Source organism: Panthera uncia, chromosome A2, assembly GCF_023721935.1.
Source record: "Panthera uncia isolate 11264 chromosome A2, Puncia_PCG_1.0, whole genome shotgun sequence".
Classification (NCBI taxonomy): Eukaryota; Metazoa; Chordata; class Mammalia; order Carnivora; family Felidae; genus Panthera; species Panthera uncia.
In genome coordinates this window covers 70,733,724-70,742,824 of record NC_064816.1, presented here as the reverse complement: position 1 = coordinate 70,742,824, position 9,101 = coordinate 70,733,724, and the positions used below count along the sequence as shown (strand labels likewise).

The 9,101-nt window shown below is 43.7% G+C and overlaps 1 protein-coding gene across 1 annotated transcript; it reads left to right on the top strand.

The window, feature by feature from the left end:
* The first annotated feature begins 352 nt into the window (after positions 1-352).
* On the top strand, positions 353-679 carry LOC125930751 (10 kDa heat shock protein, mitochondrial-like). The gene has a single exon (XM_049642769.1). It carries the CDS (start codon positions 353-355, stop codon positions 656-658), a length of 306 nt encoding a protein of 101 aa, XP_049498726.1. The 3' UTR covers positions 659-679.
* Positions 680-9,101: the final 8,422 nt, after the last annotated feature.

Here is a 9,101-nt window from a genome sequence, read left to right as displayed (position 1 = left end):
TCCTGATATGTCTCCCTCCCTGACTCTCATTACGGTCCCTTCTTTCCATCCTCATTACCACTTCCCTCTGTCTATTCACTCCTAGGTTGCTGTAACAAATCCAAACTGGCTCTCCTCATCCAGCCTCTCCCCTGCCTTATAAGAGGAAGACTAAACACACGTTGACAAGCACCAGGAAAGCAGGAAATAAGGAAGGAAGGGAGAGAAGGAGGGATGGAGGGAGGATAGGAGGAAAACAATATTGGAAAAATTTCAAGAACTTGAAGATAAAATCAAAAGATTCATCATGAGACTTTTTTCCCCCACGTTCACGTGGCCCCAGGGTCAGACTATAAGTCTGGGGGACAGAGTCATGGCAAGACATGCATTTAGAAAGTTTCTTCCCCTCTTTGGCCGAGTTTTAGTTGAAAGGAATGCAGCTGAAACTGTAACCAAAGGTGGCATTACACTTCCAGAAAAATCTCAAGGAAAAGCATTGCAAACAACAGTTGTAACTGTTGGATGGAGCTCTAAAGGAAAGCGGGGAGAGATTCAATCAGTTAGCATGAAAACTGGAGATCGAGTTCTTCTCCCAGAATACAGAGGCACCAAAGTAGTTCTAGATGACATGGATTCTTTTGTAGAGACTGTGACCATTCTTGGGAAGTATGTAGACTGAAATGAATCACTGAAATGGCATCGAATGAAGCTGCCCATTCCAGTGAAGTTGTGAGATTTTTCATTAGACAAATAATTCTCATGTCTCTCTTTTATAATAAACCAATGGTGTTCAAAACAAACAAAAAGATTCATGAAGAGAAAAATATAAAAGCTACCTTCCTTAACAAATTCCATTCCTCAAACACAATCCTTGTACAGATATTTTTATATATTTCCCCCACAATTTCCTAAGCTTATAATAGACACTTCCTAATAGTCCAGCCAGACAACAGTTTATGAATCCTTATAATTAAATAAAGCCTAGAAGAATCAGTTCCAATATCTAGAACATAGTGTGGGATTTTCTGTCAAAAAATCTCTCCAAGAACTACCAGCCTTTTAGAAGACAGGATGTCTTAATAGGGTCATTATACAAATATTATTGTTTAATAATAATTTTATAAGTTCTGATCTAAATTTGTTCTCTGTATCATCAGACTGACCCTTAAGTAAAACTTGAGGGAAACGGAAGTTCAGCTCAAGAGAAGAAAAAAATCAACAACAATAGTGTCTACAGCACAATAGGCTGACTCAAAGGAAAGTAATCTGTCCCTCACTGGGGTAGTCAAGCTAACACAGGATGAGTATTTGTCAGGAAATAGTAAAATGGATTTAAGCATTAATTAATGGAGAGAAATAAATGAACTCCTTATTCAACGGTTTCTCAAACCAGCCAATCTACACAATCACTTGGAGAGCATGTTAAAATTCAGATTCCTGGGGCACTTGGGTGGTTCAGTTGGTTAAGCGTCTGACTCTTGATTTTGGCTCTGGTCATGATTTCATGGTTGTGAGATGGAGTCCTGAGTCAGGCTTTGTGCTGAGTGTGGAGCTTGCTTGAGTTTCTTTCTCTCTCTCTCTTTCTCTCTCTCTCTCTCCCTCTCTCTCTCTCTCCCTTTGCCCCTCCCCAAACTGAACACACTCTCTCACTGTCTCAAAAAAAATTTTTTTAAATAAAACTCAGACTCTTTGGCCTCACTTGTAGAAATTCTAATGTAGTAGGTCTGGGATAGAGCCTGGCATGTATATTTTTACAGAGATCCTCAGAAGGTTCTAACATAAAGCTGGCTTTGGGATCCCCTACTTTATATTGGTTTCTCAAACTGAAGAATACAGTCCCCCCCAATATGTCCATAGAATACACCTTTTTTAGGGGTCTTAATTACATAAGCATTATGTTCAAAGAATTATTTTTACTTAGTCTTGGATGGTGACTTTTGGATATGCCATAATTACATGTAGTAACACAAATGGCAGTGTAAATCATGTCTACCGTTCTGATCTCAAGGGTAGGGCTAGGCCCAGAATTGTTTGTGGGTTTTTTTTGGTTAATATTCTAACATTTGGAGGCAGTATTGCCTAGATCAGTGGTTGTCAAACTTTGGTCTATGGCAGAATTACCTGGAAGGCTGGTTAAAACTCTGGTGGTTCCAGGGCACCTGGGTGGCTCAGCTGGTCAAGAGTCCAACTTCAGCTCAGGTCATGATCTCATGATTAGTGAGTTCGAGCCCCGCGTCGGGCTCAGTGCTGACAGCTCAGAGCCTGGAGCCTGCTTCAGATTCTGTGTCTCCCTCTCTCTCTGCCCCTCCCCAACTCATGCTCTGTCTGTCTCTCTCTCAAAAACTAGTAAACATTTTTTTAAAAAAGCAAAAACAAACAAACAAACAAACACTCTCTTGTGGTTCCCATCCCCTGACCCAGAAAATCTGGGGTGGGGTCTGGGAACTTACAGTTCTATCAAGTTTCCAGGTAAATGATGGCACTGCTGGTCTGGAAGCCACATTTTGAGAGCCATTGACTTTTTTTTTTTTTAAGTTTATTTATTTATTTATTTATTTATTTATTTATTTACTTTGAGAGAGAGAGAGAACACGCAGACAGCAGAGGAGGGGCAGAGAGAGGAGAGGATCTCAAGCAGGCTCTGAGCTGTCAGCTCTGACCTCAACATGGGGCTCGGCTCGCATTTACACGAGATCGTGACCTGAGCTCAAACCAAGAGTCAGACGCTCAACTGCCTGAGCCACCCAGGCACCCCAACCATTAGCTTTTTGATTACGATCGCAGGCTTCTGGGCCAGACTCAGTGGGTTAACCTCTAGGTTCACCATCTTTTTGTTGTGTGTCCTTGGGGATATTCAACATTTCCATGCCTCAGTTGCTTTCTATGTAAAATGGGGATAACAATGGCATCTACTTTAGGGGGGGTTACGGGGAGGATTAAATACATTTATCCACAGGAAGTATGGACACACCATGTATCCATAAAGTACCCACCACAAAATACTTTTCCTCATAAAAAAATGGATACACCAGATGGTGAATACTCATATGTTTGGTATTAATTCAGAACATGTTTTGTGAGCCAGGTATTATACTGCAAATGCATATTATAATAAGATATGCAAGATCCATAGATCTTTCACACTCCTAATGGCTGAGTCTAGAAGAAATTGAAGTTTTTTAAACAAATTTTTAATGTTTATTTTTGAGAGAGAGACAGAGTGTGAGTGGGGAAGGGGCAGAGAGCAAGAGGGAGACACAGAATCAGAAGGAATCCGAGCCCGTGGTGGGGCTTGACCCCATAAACCATGAGATCATGACCTGAGCCGAAGTCGGATGCTTAGTGGACTGAGCCACCCATGTGCCCCAGAAATTGAAGTTTTTTTATTTTTTATTTTTTTATTTTTTATTTAAAAAAAAATTTTTTTTTAACTTTTATTTATTTTTGAGACAGAGAGAGACAGAGCATGAACGGGGGAGGGTCAGAGAGAGGGAGACACAGAATCTGAAACAGGCTCCAGGCTCTGAGCTGTCAGCACAGAGCCCGACGCGGGGCTCGAACTCACGGACCGCAAGATCATGACCCGAGCCGAAGTGGGCCGCCCAACCGACCAAGCCACCCAGGCGCCGCAGAAATTGAAGTTTTTGATTTAATTTCTCAGTAATTAGCTGTGAAATTCTCATGTCTCTTCATGTTTGTCTTTTCATATTTCTCTAGTGATGATCATGCAGCCTGGCAATACCAAGCAAGTGCATTAGGAAAAAAGTATTATGATAGAAATACAGCAAGCACCAGCTCTTTTACAAAATACCATTTTATTGGAAAAGCTAGCTTTTTGGCAGTTAGAGTTTAATTTCCTAGTTGAACAGAAGGTGGCAGCACCACACGGCAATTTTGCAGGAGCGTATTGCTCTGCGCCGCCTCTCCCCTACGCCCCAACGTGGCTGGCTTTTTGCATTTTGAACCCATTTCCCGGGTCTCAGATTCTTATCCTTTTTTAGGCTTTAGAACATCAGTGGACCAAGACCCCTTCCTGTTGGTTAGTTTATGGGTTAAAAAAAGTTTTACCTCTCCGACAGACTAACCTGAAGTGCGACTCTTAACAGGTCCCTGTGCCCCTCTTGCGCCTCAGTTTCCCCTGTGTGAAACGAGGACAGCGGAACTGGGGCTCTCTGAGGTCATCAGCCTCGACAGCCGGAGGTTCCAAGGTCAGGGTCAGGGCTAGTCGGAGGTGTCCAGCAGGTGGGTGGGTTCGTGCTCCCCAGGAGATTGGGCTACAGGAATTCAGGATGGCGGGTCGGCGCCAGAGTGTGCAGGCGACAGGCACTGCGTCCTCTGGAGCATCCTGTTTACTGGGCGTAAGAAATGTGAAACGTCGTGCGCTGTATTAAGTATAATAAAGCAGGAGATTCGGGGGAAAGTTACATCAATTTTTAACATAAAGCTGATGGCATCAACGAAATTACATACCTCCAGTAACTTTTTAAGAGGGCCACCTGTCCACTGTCTTCTGTCTTTAGGGAGACTTCGGTGGAGACTGTCGCTTTGGGCAACTATTTTGTTTAATTGAAGCTTAACGGGTTTTTAGGGCAACAGAAACTTCTTTTGGAGAAGGATGCTCTGGCGCCCTCTGGTGACGCATCCTGAGTAAGACATCACTCCCCTCCCAACTCCTTCGTTTCAATCGTTCACACCAAATAATCCAATTTTTGCCTTTAGAGTTCTATGTTCCTTGGCTTCTGGATTATTAATTTTACAGCTAACTCTATGATCCTCCAAGAAGCGGTTACAAGATTTCACGTTGGTTATATGGACTGCAAGCCAGCTTAGAGCAGAAGTACTAATAAAGTAACTCGGTTGGACAGCCAATCTTTGGTTTGGGGTCATTTCATAGGAAAACAACGTGCCTTCCAGAGCTGGTTATCAGTCTGAGCTCGGAGTGGGGCGTCGGAGAGGAGCCTCTCATTTTCCATGCTTGTGGTTTAGGTCAGTGGCTCTCTGGAATCCCCTTGTCCTTTCCACATGGGGTGATGAGGCATCCACCTCAGTTCATGTTTGAGATCCCGGTTCTTCACAGGATGGCTCCTCTTGGGCCCTGACATCTTTCTAGCAAGCTTGGTGAGTAAGAGGCCAGATACTTCCTGATCTTTGTGCCTGGAATTGTTACTAGCAATACCAGTATTTCTCCAGGGACCAAGTGCATCGGTGCCTCCTGGGATGCTGCTTACATTCACACCCATTGGGTCCAGCTCTGGACTCACTATGTTAGAATCTCTGAAGGTAGAGATAAAATTATGCGTTTTAAACCAGATCCCTAAGTGGTCATGAGGCAAGCCAAGATTTAGGAATTGCTTCATAGACTTGTGACTCATCATCATGATATCTTCTGTCCACCTAACAGATGTATTTCTGCTGTCACTTCCCCACCCTGCCGCCAACAGGATTGCACCTTCTTACATCCGAGCCCCAGGCAGGGTGCACAAGCCTGAGCCTCCTGGCTCCAGTCAGAGTAAATTTCCCTGGTCTTTTCTGGGCCCCATTTTTCTTCCATCAAGCTAGTGAGTCTGAGGTTGCAACCAGACTCTTTGCAGAGCCACTTGAAATTATATGCCTAATGCTAAAATAAAATGTCAAGGATTAAGAAATTACAAAAGCATATGTAATCTGATATCTACATATACACAGAATCATTCACATTTAGGCAAAAAAAAGCTACCTACCAAAACAATCGTGTGGTGTTTTGGTAGCTTTGTTCAGCTGGGACACCTTTTGTCTCTTTCTGTGTCTGTTAGAAACAGTGAGGTGAGGGACCCGAAGCCCACCCTAGGGTCAGGGACTCAGCATCAGGAAGGACAAAGTCCAACTCCTTTCCCAGGGCATCAGTCCCTTTCCCATGCATGCACTCAGGAGACATCATCTTAGATACAGACTTTGCAGCTGCCTGGCCTTGAATTTGCAGGTGTACTGTTCATCTGTGTACCCAAATGCTTCCTTGTCCAGCAGGGTTCAGATGCGTCAGAGAACAAAATAGCCTACCAGTTCACTAACACCAGTCAGTAGTGTTATGAGCACTGACGCCCAGATCTCAGACTCTAGAGCAGTGCTGACCAATACAGTGGCCACACGTGGCCACTGAGCACTTGAAATGTGGCTCACGCGGCATGGGCTTTAAGTGGGAAACCCACACCAGATTCTGGACACATAGTAAGAGTGTTAAATATCTCATTCGTAATTACAAATAAATATTGATTGCATATTGCAATGATAATATTCTGGATATACTGGGTTAAATAAAATATAGTACTAAAACTAATTTCAGTTAGGGGCGCTTGGGTGGCTCAGTCAGTTAAATATAAGACTTTTTTTTTTAATGTTTATCTATTTTTTACTAAGAGAGAGAGAGAGTGAGCAGGGGAGGGGCAGAGAGAGAGGGAGACACAGAATCCAAAGCAGGCTCCAGGCTCTGAGCTGTCAGCACAGAGCCTGACTTGGGGCTGGAACCCACGAACCATGAGATTATAACCTGAGCCAAAGTCAGACGCTTAACCGACTGAGCCACCCAGGTGCCCCAAGGGTAAGACTCTTTTTTAAAATTGTTTTTATTTATTTATTTTGAGAGAGAGACAGAGACAGCAAGAGTAGGTAAGGAGCAGAGAGAAAGGGAGAGAGAGAGAGGGAGAATCCCAAGCAGGGCTCAAACTCATGAAACTGACATCATGACCTGAGTCAAAACCAAGACTCGGACTCAACCAACTGTGCCACCCAGGCACCCCTAAGCATCAGACTCATGACACCACGTCATGATCTCAGGGTCATGCGATTGAGCCCCACATCGGTCTTGCACTGACAGCACAGAGCCTGCTTGGGACTCTCTCTCCTCTCTCTGCCCTTCCCCCGTGCATGCGTGCACATGCTCTGTCTCTCAAAATAAATAAGTAAACTTTAAAATCTTAAAAAAACAAACTGATTTCAGTTATTTGTCCTTTTGAAATTTGGCTGCCAGATAATTTAAAATTATATAACATGGCTTAGACCCTACTGATCTGAACCTGTGGTATTTATCTGATGGTCCCTATTGTAACTAACCTTTTGGAGGCTTTCCCACTCCCCTAAGCTACATGATCTGTCTGGTTCCTTCCAGTTCTTCCCCTTCTGGCCAGCCCTATCCTATTGCCCATGGTTGCTGTCATGTTAGAGCCTTGCTAGAATGCCCCAGGTGGCTCATTCCATGTTGCATAACTCTAGCTGTCAGAAGATTCTTTCATATATAAGCCAAAATATGCTTCCCTGGCACAGTTTTCTATGAGAATAAATCAGTCATGGTTAACAACTAGATAATAACAAATTTATGCCATTTATTTAACCGATTCCCTATTGCTGGCTATTAAGCCTATTTTCAGGTTTCTAAAAATTGTGTTATGATAATTATGCTTATAGTTAAATGTTATTTTTTTTTAAGTTTATTTATTTTAAGACAGAGAGAGCAGGGGAGGGGCAGAGAGAGAGGAAGAGAGAGAATCCCAAGCAGGCTCCACGCCATCAGAGCAGAATCTGACCCGGGGCTCCATCTCATGAATGTGAGATCATCACCTGAGCCAAGATCAAGAGTCAGACGCTTAACTGGACTGAGCCATTTAGGTGCCTTTCCTTTATTTTCATTTGTCTTCTCTTAAAATGGAGAAGGAAGCAGTTGGATCCTGGGTATCCTGGGGACCCATGATGGGCAAGTTTGCCCACCCTGGAAAGGGTGGACACTGAGACCTTGGGCCAGGCTGCAGAACCCAGTCTTCTAAGACCTGCTGGTGGAGGCAACAGACGAGAAACGACCACTTTCTCCTTCTTATAAGGAAATCCCAACTTCTCCTCCACAAGCCCTCAGGTTCATTTCCTTCTGTTGTCTCTCTATCTCAATTTAACAGTGCTTTGAGTATAACTGTCACTGTACAAATGCTTGTTGAGTGAATGAATGAATAAATGAAAATATCCGTGGGTGAACACTTACCCTGGAAATACCTGGGTAGGCTTGTTAAAGCAGCACTGAAGGTTTTCATCCATGTGAACGGCTTAGCACAAATAGCCAATGACAGTGTAGCACAAACACTCTTGGGATATTATGGAATCAGATATTGTTAGAGCTGAAAGAAGCCTAGAGCTTTTCATGTCCCAAGGTCCCATCCTGGGAAATACCATTAGGATTCAGATGTATTTATTTAGCTTGCATAGTCTTGTTGCTGTCGATGCTGGTTTTTACTTTTTTTTTTTTTTTTGTTTGTTTGTTTTTTAATTAAAAAAATTTTTTAACCTTTATTCATTTTTGAGAGACAGAGAGAGACAGAGAGTGAGCGGGGGGAGGGGCAGAGAGAGAGAGGGAGGCCCAGAAGCCCAAGTAGGCTCCAGGTTCTGAGCTGTCAGCACAGAGCCTGACGTACAGGGCAGCACAGAGCTTCGACCCCACGGACTGCAAGATCATGACCTGAGCCGGTCAGACGCTCAACCGACGGAGTTAGCAGGGGTCCCTGGTTTTTACTTTTGAGTTAGTTACCAACATATAAATGTTGGGAGATTTCACAGAAAGTGTTTGGGGCTTTTTTTTTTTTTTCCCCTTGACTGGAAAATCTGGTACCAGTAGGTCCGTAGCTACCCACAGCCTGGGCTGAGTAGTTGCTGCCATCTTTGAGACAGGTTGTGTCCTATCCATCCAGGGCAGCCCCTGGCACTCACATGGGATTCGTCCAGCCTTGCTACAGGTGGCATTTGTGATGCCTAAGCTAGTTTAATGCCACCCTACAACCCCATTTTGTAGACAAGGCGACTGAGCCCACTGAATTTACTCCTTTGCTTGACTTTGGCCTCATCCCTGCAATATCTTCCTTCTACTGCCAGAGTCATCCCTGGAAGATACAGATTGGACTAGGTCACACTCCAGCTTAAAATCCTTCAGTGGCTCCTTACTACCTAAGGATCCCAGTCTTATGTTTACCAGATTCCTCAATGCAAAGCTTGTTTTACCAATCTTAACTCTGACAACTCTAACTCACCAGGCACACTGAATATCTTCATGTTCCTCTATTCTGCCATATCCTCTTGTGCCTCACTGTCTCCATACATGCTGTTCCCTTTGC

Bases quoted from the DNA above. Each gene is read 5' to 3' on its own strand.
- LOC125930751 (XM_049642769.1), top strand. From the start codon at position 353: ATGGCAAGACATGCATTTAGAAAGTTTCTTCCCCTCTTTGGCCGAGTT.